Source organism: Rhipicephalus microplus, unplaced genomic scaffold (genome assembly GCF_043290135.1).
Source record: "Rhipicephalus microplus isolate Deutch F79 unplaced genomic scaffold, USDA_Rmic scaffold_42, whole genome shotgun sequence".
NCBI lineage: Eukaryota > Metazoa > Arthropoda > Arachnida > Ixodida > Ixodidae > Rhipicephalus > Rhipicephalus microplus.
Window position 1 is genome coordinate 503,814 of NW_027464615.1, and position 27,654 is coordinate 531,467.

The 27,654-nt window shown below is 43.1% G+C and overlaps 1 protein-coding gene across 1 annotated transcript; it reads right to left on the reverse strand.

The window, feature by feature from the left end:
* Positions 1–771: 771 nt before the first annotated feature.
* LOC119168451 (medium-chain acyl-CoA ligase ACSF2, mitochondrial) lies at positions 772–27,399 on the reverse strand. The gene is made up of 16 exons (XM_075884672.1): positions 27,097–27,399; positions 24,187–24,370; positions 21,807–21,935; positions 18,501–18,554; positions 16,473–16,591; positions 15,437–15,484; positions 12,461–12,566; positions 12,281–12,373; positions 11,783–11,931; positions 10,947–11,038; positions 7,586–7,659; positions 5,697–5,804; positions 3,107–3,258; positions 2,001–2,142; positions 1,185–1,295; positions 772–987 (listed from the first exon to the last, which is right to left on the reverse strand). Exons 1-16 carry the CDS (start codon positions 27,174–27,176, stop codon positions 862–864), a joined length of 1,767 nt encoding a protein of 588 aa, XP_075740787.1. The 5' UTR covers positions 27,177–27,399; the 3' UTR covers positions 772–861.
* Between the last annotated feature and the right edge of the window lie 255 nt (positions 27,400–27,654).

The following is a 27,654-nucleotide window of genomic DNA, read 5'->3' on the forward strand; positions in this document are numbered from 1 at the left end:
ATAATGCTTCAAGGGGCCGAGTAAACAAGCGCGCGGAATGAATATAATAGTGGTGGCGGTGATTTGGAGACACCTAATTTATGCAGCCCTACGAAGGGCACGGCACAGTGCCTAGGGGAGGAGAAGTGGGACAATAGTAGATAGAGGAGGAGGAGGCGTTAGACATGACGTGGCCCGGTCATCAACAGGTACAGTAGGCTAGCAGTAGGGATGGAGGTGCCAAGAGCAGTAGGCCGCGATTCCCATCTGGTCAAAGAACTCCGCCAGCGCCAGACTGCGAAGTGCAGGTAGCTAGGGACAATACGGGTGGAGGAAGGGCTTCAATGTGGAGGCGGGAAGGCCCTGTCTCAGGTAGGCTCTGGTGACCCTCAATGATTCCTGTGCCAACTTCGGGCAGGCACAGACGAGGTTGTAATGAGGCTGCAGCGAGCCAAGATTCAGCGAGCTGTGCGCATCGCGCCGGACAGGGGAAGGGAGAAAACAGAGGGGAATTCAGGAAGGAAATGCGCGCAAGGAAGTGCATCACTACTTTCCAGATCAAAAAGCTTTATGCCGCAATATGGTGTCTCAATGCATGCGCAGAGCACCCTATGCCGCAAGGCAATGCAGCACCACCACGGAAGCACAGCCTCGACTCTCATGGCGACTACGCTACCTACGGCAAACACAACCTAACAGGAGTAAGCAAACACCCCACAAATGGGGCCACAGCAGCTTGTGCTGTAGAACTGGCAAGTACTTTCATAGCCTAAATCAATATATTGCACGCTGTTTGCACTATGCAGATTGATATGTCAGAAAATCGCACTGCAATCTTTATTAGAAAAATTGTAGGGCACAAATCACAGACATCTGCAAGGATCATCTTATAAGGCAGAGTTTTTGAGTAGCCAATAGCCGCATCTGAGCCTTCTGTGGTTTTCCGATGGGTGTCTTGGGAACTTTGGCATCGTAGATGAAGTAGCGAGGAATTTTGAAATGACTCAGCTGGAAAACAAAAAAATATAGCGTTTGAAGTCAGTGCCCGCATGTAGTTCCTTTTTGTGTCCCATTTTATATGTTCTAAAAACTATGCGTAATTATGGATTAGCCTGCATTACCACCATTTCGGGCAGAAGTCTGGAATCTCATGCCACTATCCCTGTTGACTGACATTCCTTCACAACATATTGTTTAATACGCACCTTGCCCTTGCAGTGCTCTTTGAGTTCTCCATCTGTGACCTTTTCATTTGGCTTGAGCACTATCCATGCACACACCTCTTCACCCAACCGTTCATTTGGCACACCAATGATCTAATCAAATATAAAAACGAACCATACCATATTAGAAGCACACAGCACATACCTTTTATAATAGTGCGCTGCCACATTGCGAGACCCGGCATTGACCTCTGAGAGACAACAATTACATTACAAATGTAAACTACTAGACTAGACTTCAGCACCACAGATAAGCAAAACTATGCACACACGGACATGGAAGTGTCATACTTGTGATTTCCCATACTATGTATGCATAAGGTTGAGACACTGTGTCAGATTACACTGTCTTCAAGATTACTCCAAATTTCTTGGTTGCCAAAGTTGTTGAGACAGACCCACGTTTTCCGCCAGATATACTAGATGATTCATTGCATTCACTGAGAACCCGCATGTACAGGCTTGTCCACTCTTAGGGTGAACAAGATTCAGCACGGCTGCGCTCGGCGGAGCAACTGTGCGTCGAGACGAAGTGGTGCAGGAGCCTGGCGTTCCTGTTGTATTACAGCAGAGCTAGCGCGACACTACATCACTGTAGCACATGATGTGAAGGACCTCACGTGGGCCCTTGTGCACATGTGCAGCATCCCAAGGACGTGCAGCCGCTCCAGATGAACCAGCTCCCCAGCAAGCACAGCAGCACTGATCAGGGTTCATTAATGAACAAGCCCGTACATTCGCTATGACATTGCAGCCGTGAGTCATTAGCAGGGTGCACAGAACAACAAACCCACTCACGTGACACTCTTGGACGGATGGGTGAGTATTAAACAGCTCCTCCACTTCGGTCGGGTACACCTTCTCGCCGCCACGATTCACCACATCTTTCAGGCGGCTGACGATGGTCACAAAGCCTTCGTTATCCATTACACCAACATCACTGCATGGTTCAACAAGTAAAAGGACAAAATATTATGAGTCCTCCACGTTCTAAAAAGTGGGGACAAGCAAAGGTTGGAATGTACAGTCCGTTTCACACTCAAAGGAAATCTCACAGCACGTGGCACCGCGATGCGGCCATGATGCAGTGAGCGTGGCAGTCACGCACCAACAGCAGCTTGCGCACGCGCAGACGCTTGAGGGGCGTAGCACTGAACGGTTCAACCGCGTCGTCGACTACAGTGGCAAGCGCAGGCCGCATTGTCAAGCAGCGGGTGAATTTCATCGTTACTGCGTGAACTGGGCCAATATTGCTCATCGCGTCACTGTACTCTTCACTGCCGCCCATAATGAGGGCTGTCATTGCTGCCCCTGGGGACTTGACAAGGTTAATTTTTCTTTAACGTGAAATAAAATGAACTGTGTCTCATACTGGTATAAGAAATGAAAGTTGTAACTTCATTAACCATGTTTTTACTTTTATACTGCAACGAGATGAACAAACTGTGCATTGAGCGAGACATAAAAATCAGTCATGCTTGTAGTAAGAATATTGTAATTCGATTATGCTTAGTTCATTTTTTCAATGATCATAATTTACATATTTCACTACAAGCTGATAAAAAAAAGTGCAGCTGAAAAATGAGCCTCTTTAGTGATGTTGGAGGAAGGAGTTTGCAGTGGCAACTCTGCCTTCCCAAACTAACAGTGCTTACCGTTAGAGAGATAGTGAAGGTTGTCTGAAGTGTTCTACAACATGATAATGACATTATGCTCCCACACAAGAAATCGACTGAATAAGGGCTAGGTAAAGCATTATGAAAAAAAAAATAAAACAGTGGCTAGACACTAAACACGATCAATGGAACACACAGTTAAAGGTGCCAATGCATGTAAATCCTTTCAAGGTTATCGTGAGCTAATGAACAAGAGTGTTACTAGAGTCCACAATGTATTGTCTTTACCCGGTCTTGTAAAATCCATCGGGTGTCATAGCCTCCTTGGTCTTCTCTTCATCGTTGTAGTAGCCAAGGAAGACATTAGGACCACGACCCCAAACTTCCCCCGGCGTGCCCGTTGGCAGCACTGTGCCTGTGTTGGGGTCAACAATCTTCACCTGCATGGAAATGCGCAGTTTCACTACTATCTTATACCATATACCGTGACAATCTGTCTCAATTACTAGACAACTGCAGTTGCTAACCAGACTATTTGAGGCAACGACCACTGATTTTTACATAACTTATTTTTTATACAGTAGAGAAGCTATAAATAAGCAAAGATGAGAAAAGCAAAGTGGTGCATGTGCAGCTACACGTGCGTAACAGACGACTACACATGAACAAAAGGATTACTGGTCGCTGTCACCGGTCATGGCTATGGTATGCAGAAAAGGCTGCGAGCCATTTTTCTTTTTACAAGAAATTTTCTATCCGTGCAAAGATGGAGCCTAACACTGGAAACACATGCTGGAAACAGCGTGCTATAGGAGGGTTCAATAGCAATTATATTCTTCATGCAGTGTCATCATACGACCGTGCTACTGCTACTTCACACATTTCTGGCACCAATTTATAAATTATGCGTCTTTGGCCAAAGCTATCTTTAGAGAACACTATGTGCACACAAGCGGCAATGAACGCGTTACTGATGGTAATAAACTTCATAACCTTCTTGAAACAAACTTTCATAAGTCAAGTACGTCTTTCACATTTTATCGCCATCAGAAGAAGACTTCTAAATGTGAACCACTTGGAAAGTCTTCTTGTTAAAATCTCATTATTTGCAGAAAGGCATGTGTAAAATAGCACAATGAGCCTATATTCATAAACGTTACAGAACATACACTTAGCAGGAATGCAATAGGAATAAGTTCAAGGCAAACACAGGTAGCATGCAGCGGAGATGAAGAGTGTAGCAAAGATGAGACATTCACTCTAGATTAACGCCATGGAGAGAAACATGCTGACATATGCAAACGACAAAGCAGATGGGCTAACCGAGTGCATCACGAGCAGGGAGCAGAAGCATGAAGGAGAAGCTGCAAAATAAGGAACAGCACATTGTTACAGAACACACCTGCTGCTTCTTTTACATCACTTTTTGTTACGACAGCAATCGCATGGACACTCAAGTGAGCATAGATACAGGTTTAGAAGCCTCTATTGAAAGTATTTTCAATAGAAGGGTCTGACGTTGTGGGTGTTGCTTATGATTATAGACAGATTCCATTTATAACAATATCAGTAATAATAGTAAATACTAACGAAGTTCGGAATTGTTTCATATTTATTTCAACAGTAAGAATTGACATTCCAGCATGATGCTTTAGTTCTATGTTGGTCTTGAGACAAATAATTTACAGAGCTGTATAAAGGCATAGGACAGTTTTAACTGGTCACAGAAGCAACAGAAATATTCAAATATGAACGTGGTCAGTTTAACTATGATTGACAGATATGTGGGGACCATCCCAAGACCACCATATGATTATGAGAGACGCCATAGTGGAGGGCTTTGGAAATTTTGACCCTGGTGTTCTTTAACGTGCACCCAAATCTGAGCACACGGGCCTACAGCATTTCTGCCTCCATCGAAAATGCAGCCGCCACAGCCGGGATTGTTCCTGAGACCTGCGGTTCAGCAGCTGAGTACCTTAGCCACTAGACCACCCTGGCGGGGCCAGTTTAGCTATGTGTACTCCAGTAGCGAAGAACCATTACTTTATATGACACTCTTTACAAATCAATAAGGTTTTCTTGTGCCTTCAGAACAAAAGAACAGCGACAAGTAAGAAGAATATTATGAATTTGTCACATGCAACCCACTGGTACTGCATGGAAAAAAATGTCAAGATGAGGGAGAAAGGGGTTCAAGATTAAAAAGACATTCCCCAGATCCCTGCATGCTCTGAAGGGATATTCACGCTGTTCATTTTCTGACCATGCAATCACAGTATCAATCGCATACACACAATTTGAGTCCTTGCAAGGACAAAAGATCTCATGAATGACAGCATTATATTTTAATGCAAGTGCAACAATGCTAACTATGGATACCAAATTATTGGCCCTACTACAGAGCCAAATAACTGTTTCGCTTTCTAGTGCTACCACAGGCATAGTGCCCACACGCACCAGAATTCCCACTGTTCAGCCGTAATAAAATAACTGTTTGGGTTCGAAACCCCAACATCACGACACAATTATGAGATGCTGTAGCGGAGGGCTCCAGAAGTTTTGAGCACCGCGACGGGTCACTTCTCAGCTATGCCCACTACACCGTGAAGCATACAAAAGGTTGCACAGTAGATATGCAGCTCTGAACTGTGAAGTTTTTTTTTTTAATCTTGTGTGCTAATAAGGCATACAATGGCTGCGGCAGAACTCCTTGTCAATCAGCATTGTGGGGGGGCTTTAATAGCAATCATTGTTTTCTATGGTTTTTGCTGTGCCACGGCAGTCGCCTGGTGCACTGCATCATGCCAACATTTATTTAAATTTCCACAAGACAAGGTGCAGCACCAACATTTGAGTACAAGAAAGACAAGCTCACCTCAAGACCCGGTAGTGGTCGACCAACTGTGTTCAACTGCTTGTCGTCAGGGTCATCATTGCTCGTCACTATAGCCGCCGTAGTCAGCTCAGATGTGCCAAAGCCCACCTGAACATTGCGTTCAGGAGTGTTCATACAAGTTTGCTATTTCATACTGCGGCAAGATGGGTCAGAGATATAAAACTTTCTCACTGCTTGAATAGCAGTGCCAGATAAACAGAATTCTTTTTTTTTTGCACTTGCTGTAAAACAAAAAAATTCAAGGGACACAAGCAGATTATTAAATTTTAGTTGCATATGCATCTGCAATGCACACTTACAACAGTCAACTACACAGGCACTTTTGCAATTACATCATTTTGCAATTTCATCAAAACACACTAATTGCAAAAACCAAGAATCAAGCTTATGATCTTACAAATCACAAGAGCAGAATTTTTAAAGCATGTTTCATGAATACATGTATTCAGAATTAAATAGAAGACCGTGTGCTCAACTGGATGCGACTGATCACGCAAAAGAAAACATGCCGTGTAAAAAGATGGAGGAAAATTCATTCGAGTTCTTAATTGTGAATAGTCGTAACCGAAAGCTCGCCAGTACACTTTGGACAATCCAATAAAAAGAAAAAAGCTTCAGCGCTATCGATATACACTCCAAAGCTTAAAAGGGGCTATCTTGAAAAGAGAACAGTTTTTTGTAATATTTTAGCACTCTTGCCACTCAACATTTCCTTCTGAATGCTGCTCAAGTTTTCAAAGCCTTTGCAGGATTGAAGCTTCAAGGGCTGATACTGGCAATTACCCACTTTTCATATTTAAGTATACTATGAAATTTTAATAATGAACCAGCCACAAGATACATATAGAAGGAGCTGTTATCAAAAACAGAGATGCTAATTATGGAATTGATACTGGGATAGTGGCTTCACACATATTTAACCAACAATATAAACAAGAAGATCAGTGAATATCACTAATACGTTATTACTTGTGATCCCGAAAGGGAAAGATGTGTCGTAGTGCGCAACCTGGGTTTAACCTCACCTAGCTGCACATGCACCTACGAGCAGCTGCCGCCAAACTACACCTATCCAGGGAGACTGTCCGCAGAGCTGCCATGCGGAGTTTGCTCGGCATGTTGTGAGCCGAGTATGAGCGACAGAAGGTTTGTGCTTCTACTGGGGCTGCTACTGCCAGATTAGCATGTGAGTACTTGTCACTGAAGTTCGGACACTTTTCCAAGTGTGAGTGATCAGATCTAGTTCGACTTTACTCTGTTTACACGAAGGAAAGGCCTAGCATCAGCCAAGACCTAAGATCGACCAGCTTCACTGTTTCTTAAGCGTTACTTGGCTAGCGTGAACTTCAGTTTTATGGGCAAAGTTCTTGAATATTGAGGCTTGTCTGTTGGTGGCCTTGGCGTGTGCCATAGCCGTGATGACGATGAAGAGGGTGACGATGATGATCACAAACAACAACTGGCTTGTGCAGTATATGACGTCTTGATATGCTCTACGATGCATTTCACATGACTGGAAACAACGAACAACCACCGGGAACGTGCCCGAACCTCGTCATAGCCAAAGGCCAGATCTGATGCCACAAAGCAGTAATGACGAAGACAAAACAAAATTCAGAACTCAACACGACATCCCACTTATGACCTATAAACAGTGTATATAACCGTGCACCACTTTGTCATAGATTTACATACGCGAGTGGTCAATGTCACGGGTGGTTTACAGTAACACCGAATATTCTGCTGCTTCACCCACTCGTCGTCGTTCACTCCGGGGATATGGCGCATTTTTTTTTTATCACAGAAATTCATGTGTGACCAACTAAAACAGGTGTCCATTCAGGGCCAACAGAATTTTTCGTACTCACCCTCACATTGATATGCAGCTTTTCTCGGACCAGACTACGTATTGCAGGCGTGACAACATTTCCACCGGACTCTCCTGAAAGAGTTGAACTCTATGAACACGAGCATCTGAAATAACTGCAACGATGAGTCGATGACCTGAGCTGCCAGAATCGCTAAGCTTTGATGGATACAGCAGACATAATCTATTCCTTCTAGGTCAACACTGCAGGCTCTGGATTCCGACAAAAGGAAGAAAGATGGGGTCATCTTTAAATGTTTTATAATCGTGCATTCAGCAACAGTATAAAGTTGCAGATGCACTAGCATTCATGATATCAATTGCAACATAACAAGATAAATGAAGCAAAACATTTTCAGTGGTAGCCAGTTGATAATGGGTTGTTAAATTTGATGTGCTGCCTCAACTAAATGAAACGAGCAAACAGAAATAAATGATGAACAAAAAAAAGGACAACTATGTTGTCATAATTCTTTGTGTTCGCCCGTGCAGTGCATTATGCAAAATGCCATGCGTTGACAGCTAAGAAAAATCAAATAGTACAATGAATTCAACATCCACATCTCAGTGTTTTATAAGAAAGCTCAGCAATCTTTCCAAACTGCCCTTTCAGCCTAACTACAACTACTAGTTACCGATACAGTACAGTACCACACTAATAATCTATCTGCAGCAGCAGTACGCATGACTGAGTGTGCAAAGCATGTCAAGAACTTTACATTTTATTGTTGCCGGGACAATAAAACATTGCAAAACAATAAATTCTCATTAAGTTTAGGTTGTAATAACCAGGCCATATTTTTTTCTTTTTGATAAGTAGTGCTTTAAGATGAGCTGATTGCAAGAAGACAAATCCACTAGCCATACATAGCTTGCACTGGCCATGCCAATAGCTCGAATGACTAGCCAATAGCTTGCACAAGTCATGCATAGCTTGCACATAGCTTGTACTTATGCACTCAAAGTGGTGCCAGTAACTCTCTTTAGGCGCAAAGCGTCTTATAGTCAAGCCCAATCCAGTGTACGGCATGACCATCCTTACTGCGCATGCGTGTACCCTTCCCCTCTTTTCCCTCTCCCAGGATTCCTCCCTCTTTCACCTCACAACGCCGTCGCAAGCAGCCTTTGCAGTCTACACTCGCTACCCCCTCTCTCCTATGGTAATCCCTTCTCACTGCGTTTACACCCTATTGCACATGCACACCCCCTCCCTTTCTCTAGTCTCGCAACGCTGACACTGGCAGCATCTGCTAGCGAGTTTCTTGATTGAAAACACTGACTGCTCACACTGCACAGCCGTTCAATGGCCATTCCGTACACATAGGCACTGGATCTTGGCCTCCAAGGTAGTGCCGGTGAGATATTGCTCCTGTACGTTGTCGAACAATGAAAATTCAGAGCGTGTGTATGTTAACTAAAAGTGGATTGCAGGTTTCTGTGTCCTGTCGGAGTCTTCTGTCTCTCGTTGCCCATTGGCAGCGATTGGCATGTTCCAGTAGGAAACACCGACCAATCACTGCTTGCCTTGCGTCTCCCAGGTTTCTCTCCTGCTCAACGCTGCGATGAGCACCAACGTCAATGCCACTGCCAGTGTAAGCGTTAGCGTGCGCTGCTTTGCATCTACACATGCTTTCCTTTGCCAGGAGATGGTGTAATTTTTTGTCTTCACCCACCCCTCGAAAGGTCTATGAGTTAGCTCAAGTGATGAGTGAGTGAAAGAGTGAGCGAGAGAGAGAAGGCACCTGTGTTTGTACCCCCCACCTACGGTCCTCACTTGCCCATCCATCTATCTAGCCACCTACGTCTGGGCGCTCTAGCACCGAAAATTTATATAGGAGGGTAAGAGAGCTTGAGGATATGACTGTCTGGTCACGACATGAATAGTGTGAAAATCCTGTCACGTACATCATCAAACCTTTCCCTCCAAACACCAGTGGCACATACCACGGGCCACGTTATGCAGGTATGCGCCACAGGCGACTAACATTTTTATATCTACCCTGGAAGAGTGAGACCAGGCATAGGTAACTTAAACAAGAGAGTTAAAAAAAAGAGACATTAGCAGCAAAGACGCAACAAATGCAGAGATAAAAATCAGAATCTCGGCTGTAGTCAAATGCAAGCATTTTGCATGGCAATTGGGTATTCTACCACCGTGTCACCATAGGTCTTCAAACGGCTTTAGAAAAAGACTATGTAGGCGTAATGCTGGTGTAACGTCAATTGTCGTTGCAGTGGTGGTCATGTATAGCAAATCAATAGACATTACAAGTGTACTTTTGACGCACGCGTCTTGTCAGGTTAACGTGAATTGCGAGTGAGGATTTGCTCAGCTTGTACAGCAGTCTCATATTTCATGTGTATTCCTATGATTCGGCAAGCTACATTGAAGTGTTGCTCAACCCTGGAGCAGTAGGATAATGAAAGTTGTGCATGTTATTCTGTGCTATGAATGTCTATGCTTTACTGTGATTGCTCACCTAACGTCAGATCATAAGTTACCCTTTAAACGCGAGTGTAGTCAACCTACCTGGCAAGCCCAAGAAGTGCACACAACTACTGTGCTTATAAAAAAAATGCACAGCATATCCACAGAGTGAATGATGATAAGTGGGGCAAAGTGGCCTTCAGCCTGTCTGTCTGTTCAATCTTGCTTCCGTCCGTCCGTGCAACCATTGGCGCGTCCATCTAGTGAACAATCCAAGTACCGCCATCTCGCATACCCTGAGGCAGATACCCACTCTAGAGCGGGTATGTGTCAAGCGTGTCACGCCGATGGACAGGGGACATTGCTCGACCCTAAGGAGCTTCGCCCCTAAAACAGGTCGATCTACATTGCAACGCTTGGCTCATAGCCAGAACATGCAGCGTAGACAATTACACGCTAAGTGCTTCACATGAAGCGGATTCCCACAAGGCGTGGGATCTGGCAAATTTCTTTCATCTATTGGCCTTGCTGTCAACCAGTATTGCACTGTGCTAATCATTTCAACATGAGATGCAGACAGAGAAAGTGAAATAAAAAAAAAAATCTAAAGTTTTGATGCATTCACTTGCATTGGTGATGCAATGTATAAGGTTTCTGTGCTAGAAACGGCGGGTTCACTTTATTTAGACTCTTCAACTTTAAGTTTGCTTTTTTTTCTATTTATTATTGTTTTCGCTTATATCATTTATTACATATCACCGTTTCAATATTATTTTTACTTTAATTGGGGGTCGATGATATCAGAGATAGGCAACTCGCACACACTTCTTCACACTTTTTACTCAGAATGGCGCTGCTAACACTTCATTTTTTTAATGCTATTACACAATATGTTATTTGACAGCTTAATTTCAGAATGTCTAGTTAGACTGACCTAGCTGCAGAGAGGAAATGTCAAACTGTTTCCTCTGTGGGGAGTTGATGATGTCCACAAACATGGTGGGCGAACCATACAGCTCGGTGCATCTGGAAAAGTTCAACGAGCATAGTTTTAGAAGCTCTGCAACAACTACTGCAAGACAAAAAGAAAGAAATAAGCTTATACTAATAAAATCAGTTTATTAACTCGGGATCGGTATGACATTGGTGAAAGGAAGAAGACCGCAAAATTTAAACGAAAGTAAATTTGTTTTTCTAGGTTTATCTCGCTGTATTCAAGCTACCGGAGAGCTTTCATGTGTCTGGTATTCAGATATGCACGACGGCATTAGTGGGGTACTAGGTGCGTAGTACAATGCTTTGTTAAAACCACAATTAGTACAGGCCAGTTTTTCTCTTCACATACTAGCACTCACTAAGAACACAGCCGCTCGCCAAAAAAAGACATGGCCAAGAAGTATGAGTGCTAGAGTGGGAAACACATGCTATGAGAATACAGATCATGATACCCCAAATTAAACAAGAATTCGGATTCGCTTACGCGTAGCTCCACTCTAGACAAGCAAATCCTGGCTGTCCGGCGCGCCCATGATCAGGGCGGTCAGCGAGACCGACCGGTCCCGACGTGGAACTAGCCAGGTGCACGATGAGTTCACATCCTCGTCAGACCACCAATAATGTTTCACTCGCTCACAAGCATTTGGTCTGGCATCTCACTGATTAACTGGCTGTGAATGCATTTGAGCATTACTGTATACAGAGAAATGGGCATTTATTTGTAGCATCTGATTATATGTCTCATTAGGATACTTCAGAGAGATGCTGCATCACCTGTGCTCTTGGACGGCCTTGAGGACGGACGCAGCATCGTATGCAGGTGCTGGCACGACAGCCTTGGCACCCAGCACCAGTGTACGAGCCAGTACCACACTTAGGCCATACACGTGGAAGAAAGGAAGTGGGTTGCACATCACTGTCTCCTGCAGACGGCCAGTAAGAGAGCACCATCTTTTATACATCAGAAGACATGTTTCATGTTGGGAGTACGAGATCTCAAGCACTTTGCACACTGACAGCAAAAAGCACGGGCACTTTGTACACAAGGTTGGACACTATCCAAACCACGCACAAGAAATGAGATGCCAATTTGCCATGCAGGAATGTAGAGCGAGTGGCCCGTCTTCCCACTTCATTCTTCTTTCTCTTTTTTTATGCACCCGTGTCATAAGGAAACTTTCATGACACCTTGATACTGCTGTATGTAGCTTTGACTGCATGTGCCACAAATGGCTCTGCTCACTCAGACTGAAGACAGAGAATGATACTGACCTGCGTAAGCTTAGCCCTCTGGTCGTACATGAGAACGTTGTTAATGAAGTTGCTGTGGCTCAGCACAGCAGCCTTGGGCGCTCCAGTCGTGCCCTAAAAGGGAACGCGTCGGTTACACAGTGTACATACTGCTCGGGTCAGCCATTCACAGAGCATTGCATGCACGTACGATTGACTCACAGAAGTGAACACTATAGTGAATGGATCATTGGCGGACACACTCTTCTGCGCTTTCTGCAGGTCGGCCTCTCCCCCTTGCATCAGATCTTGCAGAGCAATGCAGCCACTGCAGTAATGACATGCACAAGCAGGCGTGAAGCCGGCTTGTGTTCAATCAGGTTCCTTAAACTTCCGCGAGAGGCTACGACAACACAATAATCCTGTCTGCAAGTTTGATTAACGAAGGAGTGCACTCGCTGAACATGGCGAGATGAACGAGCACCACAGTACATTGACAACTTCCGTGTCGTCGAGTTAGATGCCATGAGTGGCTGAATGTTCTAACTGTGGCGCATCCAGGCAACACTCTAAAGCGTCAGCTGGTCTACAGGTGCGCATTCGAGCGTCTACTTTAATGTAAATCAGCACGTTATTGCGAAAATTTGTGACTCCAGGTCATGGACAAAAATAATCTATACAAACAGTGCTCTTCGACGCCCCCTCATCACCCCTAAGGAAGAGAGATGGGGGACACCAAGAAGACCAGGTTTATCGTTTTCGTAAAGTACAAAACGTTTCTACTTTCAATCTTTCCCTTTCTTGTTGTCCCTCTTTTGTTCATGTTATAAATCCCTGTTCTCAGCTTGCCCAGAGAAAAAAAAAGCACAACAGAAACTAAGCCTCAGCAGGCACTTAACTGCCCCACCGCGGTGGTCTAGTGGCTAAGGTACTCGGCTGCTGACCCGCAGGTCGCGGGTTCGAATCCCGGCTGCGGCGGCTGCATTTTCGATGGAGGCGGAAATGTTGTAGGCCCGTGTGCTCAGATTTGGGTGCACGTTAAAGAACCCCAGGTGGTCTAAATTTCCGGAGCCCTCCACTACGGCGTCTCTCATAATCATATAGTGGTTTTGGGACGTTAAACCCCACATATCAATCAATCAATCAGGCATTTAACTAAGCTTACAAGATTACCCAGTCATGGCATCCCAAGATGTTCTAGGTGTAACTAAAATCATGTCAGGAAAGGTTGCCGACAGCATTTAGTTTTAGCACTGCACAAAGGTGCAGTGCTGAATTCAAGAACCACTAAGTCCCGTAAGAAAACTTTGAATTTGCTGGCAATATGCGACTGTACTCAGCCTAACTGCATAACAAATGTTGGTAGCGCATTTTAGACGGGTTCGAAATCCCAATTCAATTAAGGCTGCCAGCTGAAATAGCGAGAATATTCAGCTTTTTCCTGTGCCTCAGGGTTTCTAAACTTATGATGATGACTGTACTTACACGCATCTATCTGAAACCTGGAAGGAGCAAGAAATTTAGGGGGATCCCAAGTTTTGATCCATTTTATCAGTAACAACTTCACAATTCAAGTGACAGTAAAATTAGTAAAAAGCTGGGTAAATTCATTTTTGGTAATGGAAAGGTAAGAATGTTTCTTTTCAAATTTAACTTCAAGAATAAGGAATTCCACCTAGACTATCGCTGACTTGACTGTCTGTTATAAGCCTGTAACTTACTTCCTGGAAATGAAGTTGAAAGAGAAGTTTCAAGGGGATGCCAGCTTCAGCCATGAGGCGTGGGATTCTCGTAGTCATGGCCAACTTAAAGTTACTTTGTTGCTAGCACGTCAATGAGAACAGAAATGAGTGTGAAGGCATTTCAGGACATTTTAACTTTTAGTGACTCACTTAGGAAATGGGAAAACAATTTTTCAACCCCATTTCTAAATTACAGCATTGCAAGATGTCACCACCTGCAATGTTGCCTTCAAATGCACGTTTGACAGTGTCCTAATGTAAACCTCTTAAGGCTGTGTTGTGTTTAAATAATTTACTAAAAGGCAGTACTAAATAGTACCACTGCATGTGTAGTTGGCTTAGGAATATCAGAAGAGCTTGTACAACAAACCAAGAAAGAAAGAAAGAAAGAAAAAAAGAAAGAAAGAAAGAAACAAACAAACAAAGAAACAAACAAAGAAAGAAAGAGCCCTTGCATCACAGCCTACTGCACTTGGTTAAGCGACAAAGCAAGGCAACAGGTAAACACAGAATCTTTCAGGAAACTGATGACAAGTGTTAAAAAACCCCACATACGTGCTGTGAGAATGCAATGCTATGGACGCTTACTGTTTTTCATTGTGGCCTTTTCCTAAGTTTTATCTAGGAGCAGCTCTGTTCATTGTGATAGCGCATGTGAAGGTGCCAATGTATATCTGTGCGATTGCATAGTACCATTTTTTCATAAATCTTGCATTTTCCTTAAGATCCCACAAAAAGTCTAGAAGTGCTCAAAGAACTACTAACTAAGCACCGGTCAGCACAAATAGTTAACAGCTATTACATGCAACCTAAAATACTTGGACACTAAAAGGCTCATCAACTTCTCCACTGTAGATATTTCAATTAAAGGGTTACTATAAAGCTCGAGTAGATCCTAAATTATTTAACTGAGCTCAATTTAAGAAACAGCCTGAGCATGTCGGGAGCACAGTAAACAATAAGTGATTTTCATATCGTTTCTTTTTTTTTTTTTTTAAGTTTGGCCAGAGTTAGCAGGAAGACACATCAGAGTAACAGCACGCGGGTCAAGAGGCAACAAAAAATAATAATTTGTCACTTTATTCCATTCATTCTATTCTACATACATATCATTACACCGTTTTGCTACAGAAAGCATCAACCTGCTCAATTTGTCATTTTTTAACGTGAGAACAAAATTTTGTATATCACTTTTGCACAGCTGACAAGGCAGATAGAACGAGCGAAAGTTTCATACACTAAAAAAGTTATGCAAGCTTACTTCTCATAGTAAAACTAAATAAAAGTGAGAGGGAGAAGTGGAGGACCGCATTTCAAAGCTTCTAAGAGCCACTGTACCTATACTCTCATTTCAGTTCACACTAGATTTAGACGTGCCGGCACAGCATTCAATCACTGTCACTGTCGTTACGACAATCATTTCAGAAAGCAATAACGAGCAATGCACGAAACTTACGGCATGCTCTGGTCACTGTCGATGATGACAGTCTTTAGGGATGGATACCTGTGAAAATCGGGGAAAAAAGGAAAAGCAAAGGAAAAAAAGTCGCAGGAATGACAGCTTGCGGCAGTTCTCTCATTGAAAACACAGCCCTTGGAATGCTGCGAAAGTGCATGCCTTGTGCTCGTTGTCTTCTACAGTCTGCAGCTCTGTTCTCAACAAAGACATTGTCACTTCAGCCAGTACACTATTACTGTTGTATCGCCTTGACAAACATTGCACACAAGTTTCATTTGAAAGTGCCACTCTTATCACATATTCATGGCACACAACCAACTCCCACATACACTAAAACTTAACTACAACAAAGTTTGTTATTACTGAAATTTTTTTATAAAGGTGTATTCCTAACACTAGATCTATTGCAACACTATTCTCCATTTACTTTGTTATAACCAATATTTCGTTATATCCAGGTTCATTTTACCGAGATTTGAGTGTAGTTCATCTTGCTGCTTAAAGGTCATAAGGTCATATAATAAAGGCCAATTGATGAATGCCATATTAAATCGGTGTAATCATGCATTTTGGTGAGTTATAAAATAAATGATAATACATAACATAAAGACCAGCGTTATTAACTCATTTAGTAACTTAAAATGTGTGGGTGTATGACCCTTCTATTATTGTCGTCGTCATGCCATGCACTTCAAAATATGCTGAACCAACACAACCAGTCTGTCGTTTTTAAAATTCCCTGCATGCCCCTAGAAGAAACTAAGCCTACCAAGAGCTCACAATTATTCTTCGGTCATCCCACCCTTATTGGGACAGCCAATTAACACTGCCACTGTTAAGCACTTGCACTGAAAGGTGTCAGGCCTGGAGTTCAAAATTTGGATAAACGTTTGTTCAAATGCAAAGGTTTTGAAATTTATCTAGTGCAACACTTTTTGTCGAGGCACATATTACTTAAAAAAACAAATATTTTCTTACATGCTCAAATAAAACGGAAACAGCAAAAAACAAAAAAAGGACAAAGCTTTCTCACTTCTTCGACTTTAACTGCCCTGGTGGGGAGTCCTTGAGTTCAGGTATTAGGGAGCACAGCATCTCATAGTAGTTGAAGATCTTAAACGGTTGTGGAATGTAGATACCTTTGAAGTTCACCTGTTATTATAAGGCATGCTCATTACCATGTATTCAAATGAGAGTGGACATGAACAGCATTCTTTTAATTTTCAACTGGCTTGATATAAACAACAACGACAGTAACACTGTACACAGCAGTAGAATCTTGATTAGCAGCCTGCCAGTCAGCCTGCTCACTTAAATTTTGTTTCTGGTTCTGTGCATTGAGTCCTGTCAGTAAAACACAACCACCTTTACCGTAAATGCCTTTCCTGAATCTTCCACTGCCATATAGAATATTTTAGCGCCAGCAACAAATAACCCATCCTGGGGTGTAATTCGTACTACCAACCACTACTCGCGGAAATACTTAAAAAAGAACACTGAGTGTTTTGTCGAGCCATCGAGCGGACCGAAATTCACGTATATTATGCATGTCAACTAGCGGATTTTCTGTATCTATGCAGATCATACATACGAAAATATGACACCTTCTGTCTTTCACAGTTGACTAACATTTATTCACAGCAGTGAAATACAATAAATTACCTTCAGCATGACATTTATAGAGAAGGAAACTTCAAAGTGAAAGCGTTTGTTGAAACTTATTGGGTTTCCTACAAAATCTCTCACTAGATGAAAGTGCTAATGTCTTCAGGTTCAGCCAGAACGAGAATGGCATATCACATTTATATGTGCAAAAACTTCATCACCATGCCGTAAAACAGCTTTGCGACTTTGCAAATCTGACCACTTCTAACAGGATGCTATAATTAAGTGCGTCAGGGAACAATATTTGCGTCGTAAGAGACACGCAGTGGCAGCTTGATAGAGCTTGCGGGGTTGTTACCGAACTATGGCAGCTGCAATATTATGTGGCAAAATGCAAAGAACATCCTTGTGCAGAGATTTAAAGGGGCCCCGCAACACTTTTTGAGCATGCCCAAAAACGCTGTCGATTAGTAGGCAATAAAATTCACAACACCTTCTTGTTTATAAGTGATACTGCGTCCCTCAGTCAAACACGCGAAGCTTTCAGACAATGTTGACAACAGGAATGTTTCGTGCTGAACAGCTGGCTCTATCATAAAAAGCTTTCCACAGTAACCATACACAGCAAAGCAACATAGAACAGCCACAGGTGCACGGCATGACCTTCACCATAAGTATATCCTGCTTTTTCTCTCACTTCTTTGTTGTTGTTGTTTTACCTTTGCATTAATAAACGTACTGAAGCACTGGCAACAGCTGCCTGTCGGTCATGTGAACACCTGGTTTAGAAAACAGCACTCCAGGTGCGACAGAGTTTCCTTGTTTACTTTATTTGCTTCCTACTGTTCTATGAATGAATGGACGCACGTTTAACAAGAGTATTATGACACCATAACCGATGCTGCATTAGTTACCTTTATTTGTGTGGATGCATGTCTGTTTATTTTCTATCAATGCACTTGTGTTGTGCCTCGAATATTTCCACTGTCCTTCTCGATCGATTATGCTGCAGCACGCACGTACATATTTTATTTCAAATGAAGTCCTTTGCTTAAAGAGTTCTTTTGTCCCCAAGTAATCTTATGGGGGAGACGAAATAAGAATAGAAAAATATAATCTTACAGTACATACATAATCTGCATGTAGTCCACATCACATATCACTTTCTATCTTTTTTTTTATACGTATTACAGAAAAGGTTTTTTTTTTAATATGTTGGCATGCATATTTTCGCATAGCCCTGTGTGCCGACAGCTTCCTTATTATGTACCTCAATCAGACCCTTGTGCATAGAAAGTCAGATTTTGCAAGGCGTCATTGGCCTCACAAAAGGCCCGTATATAAGAGGCCTCTGCAGTCCATTTAATTATGCTACCCCACAACTACGCCAAGATGATCATCTTCAGTGAAAACTTCACCAAAGGCATTTGCCGCTTCATGTACAATCCCAACTTACAGTTGTCAGGCACTTCTCGAATTCCGGAGGAGTCAGCCCAAAGTGCGTGCTTGCCTGTGAAAACAAAAATTAAAAAGCGCTTGCACCATTTCTTGTGATTCACTTTCTTCCTTTTCTTTTTCGTTTTTGTACACATTACTAAGTGCAGTGTGCACAGCTTAATTAAACAAAAAAACACCATCATGCAAGATTGAAAATGCTACCTCATTTTGGACAAGCAATGTACGACTTAATTATGTTATGTTTACGTTTTTATTTACAAATATTGAACTGAGGGAACAGACAATTGCAGAGTGTTCTTGTTTTACAGAAACAGCAGCTGTGTTCTGCTCGACAGTACTTCTAACCTGCCCAGGCGGTGGGGTTCCTATTGGAACACGTGTACCCACTCTCGTTCAACTGCTCACCATTGGTGGCGCTACCTGTAACCTATTCCTCTGCTACTTTACGGCTGTTCTAATGAGGCTGGAGTAAGAGCGCCCGCATGCTGTGATAAACAGCCGGCATATATGTAACTATTTCCGCAAACTTAGGCATCTGGTCCAGTAAGCTTTTCAGTGCGGGTAAGTATTTATCGCACACAGGTTGACAAACGAGGGAACCCGTAAACTTGCGTAGTGTAGGACAGCCTACGTAGTACCACGTCCACTTAATTGAAAAGAATTTCTGAATGACTTGTAGTATAATTATTCCAGACATATTTTGCTTTTGTGCATAATAATTAGGCAATATGAGTGCTCTGGTAGTCAAATTATGACGACAAACGCTGAAGCTGATGTCAGCAGACAAGGTGCTGACTAGAATCACACCGCTCATAGGTTACGGCCCTAGGGACAAGGTACGAACTCGACGTGGGCAGGTTGAGAGACAGTAGGTCGTGCTGCAGGTGAAGCTGGGGGATGCATTTAAAATAATAAATATTTCCAGTTATCGTGCTTTTGTGGTCCCCGTACACACCTAGAAAAAATTTTTGCAGACCTGTACCTTAGTTGTTCTGTTTTCCCTGTTTTTTTCATCTGCACATCAAGAGATCTCCAAAATAATGTTTATGAATGTAGGCCTAGCTTTCCATAATATCGAATTCGTACCATAAATCCTTGAATGTCGAATTTTCGCACTCAGTGGACTGTTTAGAGTGCAGACTTCATATGTAATTTAATTCCCTACCATAATTTTTTATTTCACAGCTAAAGTGCACTACTGATGCATATGTTAAAACCAGTTTCCCTCAGATTAAAAACGAGTGCAAAGAAAAAGGGTGCAACTACATTTACAACAAAACTGAATGGCTCATAAAAGTGAGATCTGTGGTAATATTTCATAAGGCCATAAAATACCACCAATTCATTTTGTTGGCACAAGCAAAAGTAGCTCGTGTTACTTCTGTTGCTTGAATTTTGTGCCTTATCCAAGCGTCGGTCCGAGTGACTGATCCACGATATTTATAGTCAACAACAAAAAGAACCTTACGTGCACATTATACACAAGGTATATATTGCTTGAAATAAAGGCTTTCTTTTTTTTTCATTTACACCTCTTCAAAATAAAGTTCTAATAAATTGTGTTTTTAAAGGGCCCTGCAACACTTTTTGAGTATGGTCAGAAAACACTGCCAATCGGTAGTGGAAGCTTCCGAGAACACGCGAGCCAAGTATTATAGCGTGGCCTGGAATTCACAATAAATCTTCAATTTCAGCTAAAAATTGCTTTCTCTTCTTTCGACAAATGATGGAAGATGCTCAAAAATCACTTGTAGAAGGCGATCTATCAGATATTGGCTGATTTGAACATGGCGCGCTTGGTCGTTACAGGGATCGTCGTGGGGAGCCGCGACTTGACCACGCGTGTACACGCGTAAACAATGAAAAAGCCGCGTATTCGAAGCAAAAAAAAAGTGCTGAAGGTGACGAGGCGCGAGTGACATATTTTCTTTGCCCCTGCCATCTCTCCCTGCTTAGCTTTGAGTGCTCTCATCGGGACAAGAGAACAGATAATACGACTGCAGCATGTGACAAATCTTTGCAACTCTGCTCGTACTGGACGGATCTTTAAAACTTTTGCTGCGTTGAATTCGTTATGCAATAAAGCATATTAGTGAATACATTTCATGGTTACTTGAAAAAGTGCTTCAGGGCCCCTTCATTGCAATTTTGGTGTTAACTTTTTGCCAACCTGACTTTTTTTACAAAAGTGGAAGCTTGGGCTAGTTAGTGTATGGTCAAAAAGGCAAGTTTCTTTTAGTGCACAAACACATAAAAAAATAGACAGTAGACAGAAAGAGTGCTGTTTCTGTCTACTCTCTCTTTTTTTCCCTATGTTTGAGCACTGAAAAAACATGCCTGTCTGATTTCACTAATTAACTTCAGTCATTTGATTTTCCTTTTTGGCAAGTGGAACATGTCACACTGAAATACAGTGACATGTGACACATCACAAGAGCCTTCTGACTGCGTATGGGGATGCTGGGATACAGAGGGTCAATCCTCCCACTAGCAGTAGATGGCACAGCTCACGCTAATACTAGGTATTTAACAGTGCACATCAGCCTGTAAACATTAGGCTTGTGCGAATATTCAAATGCCTCGTATATCCAAACAAATATTCCAGTATTCGAATTCGCTTGGAATCAAAGTTAAATTATTGAAAATTTCAAATTATTCGGAACGAACGAATAAGTGCATATTAATCCACATGTAACACTGTAAATGTGGTTTCACTGCAGTAGAAGTGTGCTAAACCGTGAAAGCACCTACTCAAACGTATTAGTTCACATGTAAAAGTGGTTTCACTGCGGTAAGATGATGTTAAATAGTCAAAACACATACTCGGAAGAAATCCTCACTGCAGCGAAGACCCACTTTAAGGTTTCTGGGGGGGGGGAGGGGTATTTTATTTTGAGTTTCAAAAGCTCATTTCACCAACTTATATGCTCCAAGTATAGCTAATTTCAAAAGTTAGCATATTTTGCTGTCTATCACTTGTATTGTACCAAAAGTCAAATGCTGTCACTGTTCGAAGTTGTTGCCACTTTCTTTGATGCAAAAAAAAAAACGGGTTTGCACAGGACTTGTTTCAATTAAAAAATATATATATTGTGCAGATTAGTTTGGCATGAAAAATATGCTCCTTTTTCCTCAAAATATGCAATATGTACACTATTTGAATTCGAATCAAAATTAATCGACCAAAATCAATACTCGCTTCGACCCTAAAATTCACTATTCGCACAAGCCTAGTAAACATATGCATTAGCCCGCTAGACATATCTGGTGCAGCTTGCTATTGCATCTGATCAAATACACGCACCGAAAGTACACCAGCTTTGGCTGCCGCACCCGCCAGGAGAGTCCAGTTGAAAGTGCTTGGGGACCAGATCATCAAGGGATCACCCTTGGAAAATCCTGCTGACAGAAGGCCTTGGGCCAAATTGTCCACCTGTAATGACAAGGTATGCTCATCCACCAACAATACAGTAAAAGCCCGTTCATTCGGATTCTGTGGGATCGGGGAAAATGTCTGAATCAACCGAATCATTAAGAGTATCACAAAAACAATAAACTAATGTCTATTACATCAATTCCAAAAGTAAACACTTTCATTTTCTTCATCAACATATAAATTGCGTACTTATTTTACATAAGAACTGCACAAAAGCCACAATTTTCCTCATTCACGATTTCGTGACCCAGCTCATAAACCTGTCTGCTACTGAATAAACCACGCTCACTTATTACCAATCACGGATGGCAACTACTGCACAGTTCCGAAGATAGGCGGCGAAAACCTCACTGCTCCCCGCAGCTTTAGCCTCAGTCACTGTCGATGCGATCATGGATAGTGCCCATACAGTTTATGTAAAATGAAAAACAAGCAGATTCGCCGCGGCTGCTAAAGCTTTGGTCCCCAACAACGAGATTGTGGAAACACTGTGGATGGCAACCATGCTCTTCTGGAGGCCCACAGCCATTTCAGTTGTTCGTTAGTGCCATTCCCGCTATTTTGTGTAGTACATTTGTGGCACTTCATGCTTAATGCACTCCGTGGATCATCCAAACTAACTAATTTGTGGCCAAATATGGGCAAATTAACTAGTTTGATGCCATTAGCCATTGTATATGCTGACTATAACAAGAGAATGCATGTAATTTATCTTATTTTTCAACTTAGTGTGGGTTTAATTAATGACCTATTGCTGTACTAAAACTCGAGAAAGGGCTACGCATAAAGGTTGTGAATTGGATACAGTTCACTGATGAATAAAAAGACACACAGCACAAACACTGTCTTTGTGTTTTTCTAGGCATGTAATTAGACTGACCATTTGAATATATGTAGATTGAAAGAGGCTACCAGTAGCGAATCTGCTAATTGGTAAGGCTGGTATGGCATTCAGTACGATACACCAATTATCAAATTCAATACAGCTGCAGAATTGTACTGTACTGTACAACAGTGCTGTGTACAGTACAGTAACTAATTCAGTTCAGCAAAACCAGCAAAGCAGACAGTCCCAGAAGTTGACATGTAAAGGCAGGTTCTGTTCCAAATTAACAATCTGAGTAGTATACGGATTGCTACGCAGAGAACAGTTCACAAGACAAATAACAGCTTTCGCAATTTAAAATGCTCGTGCTTTCTTTAAGGCTATGCTGCACCAAGACTAAATAGTAATAATCAAGAGACTTTGTGGATGTTCAGTATTACAGGAAATGACAGTGAATGGTGTAGGAAACCCACGACACTTAAACTTGAAGATGCTATTTTTTAACTGTCATTTTCAATAATATAAATGTAAACACCTTTCAGCTCACAAGCAAGAGTTAATCAGTGATTTACTATAGTTTACAGGTTTATAACTACGATATTTTACATCAATGATGCAGTGACCACACTTTGCCAATGGCAGCGTCAGTTGTGGGGTGTCGTAAAACAGCAACTCTTTTTGCTTATTTTTATGTTTCTTTTATTCGTGGCTTGTGACTAGCATATTGTGGCAATAATGTAAGCAGAGTTCGAATCAAAATGCTGACAATGCACAAAAAGGAAAACATTCAGAGTCGTGCAATTATTAGTGTTATATCCTTTTCACAAAAGCACTGACCTTACTAAAATGATGTTTTCGACAGCTTGGAAAACTAATTTGTAAATCTTCAGGTTCACCTAGTTTTCCTGACAATAAATTAGGCATTGGTGTATCCCCCCCCCCTTAAGGAGTTCCTAGAGCATACTGTACCGAGTTCAAAGGTAAGAGGGCAGTCTATTTCTTGCCTTCGCTACCCTTCCTACAGGTGCTATCTCTTCCTCACCACTTATTTCTCCCTAAAACACAAGGAATGTCAGCAACAAGCATTGAGGCAGTCAAGATTTTGGACTTTTCCACTACATGCTGCTATCTCCGCTTACGCAGTCGCAAATGTAGGAAATTAAGGGAAATCGCTTCATCGAGCATGATACTCGCGGAGAGACAAGGAACAATGGGCAGGCAACTGCATGACAAAGGGTAGGCAGAACAGGTATCTCTCGTATATCGACCAATGGAGGCCTATATCGTCCTGACGTCACACAAGCATCTTCTGACGTCACAAACTGTGATGCAAAGACAGAAATGCCAGGAGGGAGTAACATGCTCGTTCTTGCTACTTTTGACGATGGCTTAAAGGCGCTCTAAAGATTAAGGCCCCCTAACCTGGTTCTTGTATTCGCTGAAAGTGCAGTCTCTTCCTTCCTGCACAAAGGCCCACCCGACACGGTCCCCCCACTTGTGGGCAGCAATGTCGATGCACGTCGCCAGAGTGTCCTCGGACAACGGCTTGGTGCATGGCTCGAACCAGTAGCTGGACTGGAGTTTCCTGCTTTGTGTCGCTGGCTGACTGCGTGTACAGAAAAAGTGCACCTAGCAGACAATTATGAGAAGGAAAGCAAACAATTAATTCTTAGGATTCATTGGATTAATTCAGCATAGGATTGATATTAACTGTTGTCTTGGTAGTGTCGTGGATGGTTCAGAGGAAAAGCACGAACCTGTGTTTTGAACAAGAGAACAAACAATTTGCTTATATATTCACATGCCATGCGACAGTTTAGTCAAATTAAAACAAAACATTTTGACATAAACTGACATAATTAAAAGAAGTGAAAAACGTCTACATTTTTGTCAGGAGGATCCGAACAGAAGAGACACTCAGTGTGTTCAAGCCTTTTGATTGTATTTAACTTCCTGTTTACGGCCAGAGCCTGATGGCCAGAGCACTGATGACCAGAGCAGTGCTCTGAATTGCCACTAATTACAGTTAAGCTTTGCAAAATGCTAAAATATTTCAAACTTTCCAGGTCATAAATAAATGAGGTGCACCATTTAAACATTAGTGCTGCATTTCACGTGTATTAGGATATGATCGCTTACAGTACCTAAATTACGGCATTCCCATCCTTCGCCACTGAGTGCACTGCAGCTTTGACTGAACAAGTGGCGCCGCCTACGGCACGGCGCACTATTAATCAGTTGTGGCTGAAAGCGAGTGCGCAATGGCGGAAGCATGGCAGCTCGAGGGGACGAAGCTAATTTGCAGCCAAACAGGAGCAAAACTATGTCGTTGGGACGTGTATGGCTGTCACAACAGCTAGGTACAGAAACTCTGCTGGTAAGCTGTAAAAAATTATATGGATTTATTTGAAAGGCTCACGAGGACGAACGATGAGAGCTTTAGAAAAGGTGATGCGATGTGCGAGATAAATACACGCTGCTCATTTTTTTAAATGCTTTCTTTGTTATTATTGAGCATATTTGCTCATTGTGGTCAGAAACTCTGCCCTTTTATAGCGGCAATGGTCTTTAGTAGAGGACATTGGCAATGTGTGAAGCACTGAAACCACTTATGCAGTGCCTACTTCTTGGGCTACAAAACATGATCGACAGCCCTGCACTTTGCCTGCTCAGACACATTTTTCTGCATGCAATGGGAAAGGCGACAGCGCGCGAACCATTGATGAAGTGTTAAAGAACTTCATATCGACAAGGAGACATATGGTGCGCGATTGCCAGAGCCTACGTCTGTGCAAAATGTGCACTTGGACTTGTTGACAAACGTAGCGAAGGCGAAAGCATGCTTACACCATCTTCGAAGACCAGCTGCGCTTGTGCACCTTGCTCTCACAATGTGCAATCAGTTCTATACACGACTCGAAAAATGTGCAGAAATCATTGAACAGCCCGAAGCATAGCCCGAAGGAACGAGCAGAATGGAAGGAGCGAGCTTTTCTTTTACTTAGCCCGGATACCAACTACCAACAGAATAAATGCAAAAGTCAAAGGATGCTCTTCGCATAAGATTAAAAACAGCAACTTTTATTTATGGTAATTAATGCACGACCTCGATAAAACTTATATCCTGAAGGCGGATGTCCCAGTCGACTCTCTTCATCTGAGCAACATACTTGCCAGTAAAATTATAGGGCCCCTGAATTTGCACACAGTTTCCTCCACAACATTGTAAACATGTTGCCGGCGTAATGATCATTACCATGTAAAAAGACTGCTTTTATTTTAAATGTCTTTAGTCGTGTTCAGTTCCTAGAAATCCACACAAAAACATGTGCTGCCCGGTCACAACGTCATTGCAATGAGCACCTGCAACATGTCACGACGAGTTTACGCACGCGTCTGCTACTGGTGGCGCTGGCTGTCCTATCACCGCAGCGCCGCCATACCAGAGCCGTACCGGCTGTCGTCGAGGCCTGTATACTGCCTATACATCCAGACATGCGCGTCAGCAGGGGAGTGCAAAAGGGCCACTTGCATCTCCCAAATTAAGCCTCACTAGCACTTGCCCTTACCCAAGCTACACGTACCTGTGCTCTCCCCTTCACCTAGCTTTGATGCAACACTGGTTGGCACCACCCAAAAGAGAATCCTGCCTACGACCACGTATTCAAAAGTATGAAAGACGTTTTTGCATGAGAGAGTGAAAACATCGCCCCGCTGTACGTGCAGCACGCGGTCTGACGTGACAGTCTTATTGACAGTGCATTTTTGAGGGAGTCACGTCAGTGCAAAGATGACGATGGCGGCGCCAGGAGAGCCGCCCGTGAAGAGGTCTATACATACGTAGATCTTTTTTTTTTTTTAATCTTGCATATGCAGTGGCGTGTAGCTAGTGCATGGTGGCACACCGTGCCCGTATCCCCCCCCCCCCTATCTTTTTTTTATCTTTTTTTTTGCTACGGCACACAGCGCTCAAAATGACGGTCAACCACGTCTCCCAGCCTGGCTCCCCACTTCAGATCGAGGAGGTGCCCCCACCTGAAAACAATTTTCTTCCTGCCCCCTGCTCCTGCATTTGAGGCGGGGGCTTTGCCACAGGGCCACCGCTGCGGTACGATGAGATTCGCAAACGTATATACTTACTCCAAATCAGATTAATCGATAACGCGCATGCGGGCTATCTCTGCGGCCATACAAGAGACCGCCGCCCCTATCGGCGTGAACGACAACCAGTTGCTCACATGCGCCGGCATGGCTAGGGCATTTGGCAAGAGTGCTCCAGGCATGGCAATGCTCGAAACTCTGCAGAGAGAATGTAGCGACGTATTTGCATACCTGTACAGCGCTCGACAACGGTAATGTTCCGCAACGGCCCACACCGAGAGACGGTGAGCTGTCAGTACTCGCAGAGCCATATCAGCGCGCTGGGAACTCGATCGGTTCCTGTCAGCGGTCCGCTGTCGCGTCCACTAGCCAGCAAGATAAACGCTTACATGTCGCTAATACGACGTTGCGTTTCCGTTCTCATTGCTTGTTAACGGAGCAACAACGCACACGCGTTTTTTTTTTTTTTTTTTTTCGTTGCGGCGAGAGCGAGGCAGTCAGCTGGACGAATGGCTTTACTCATGCGACTGAAGTGCAACAAATGCTACAGCGCACGCGCGCGCGGTGGCGCCCCGCGTGAACGTTAGCACAAAGACAAAAAGAAAAGCTTGGCGTAACCACTCGGTCTAGCGGTCTCTCGTTGGTGATTCGGCGCAGCAGATGACGCCAGTTGCGCCCATGACCTACTACACTCCTGACCTGCCCAGAGAGCACCTCTTCCAGCGCCCACGTTCTAGTTCATACCTTCTGCCGCTAGGGCCGTCACCTACGAGCGGCGTGGCGCTAGGC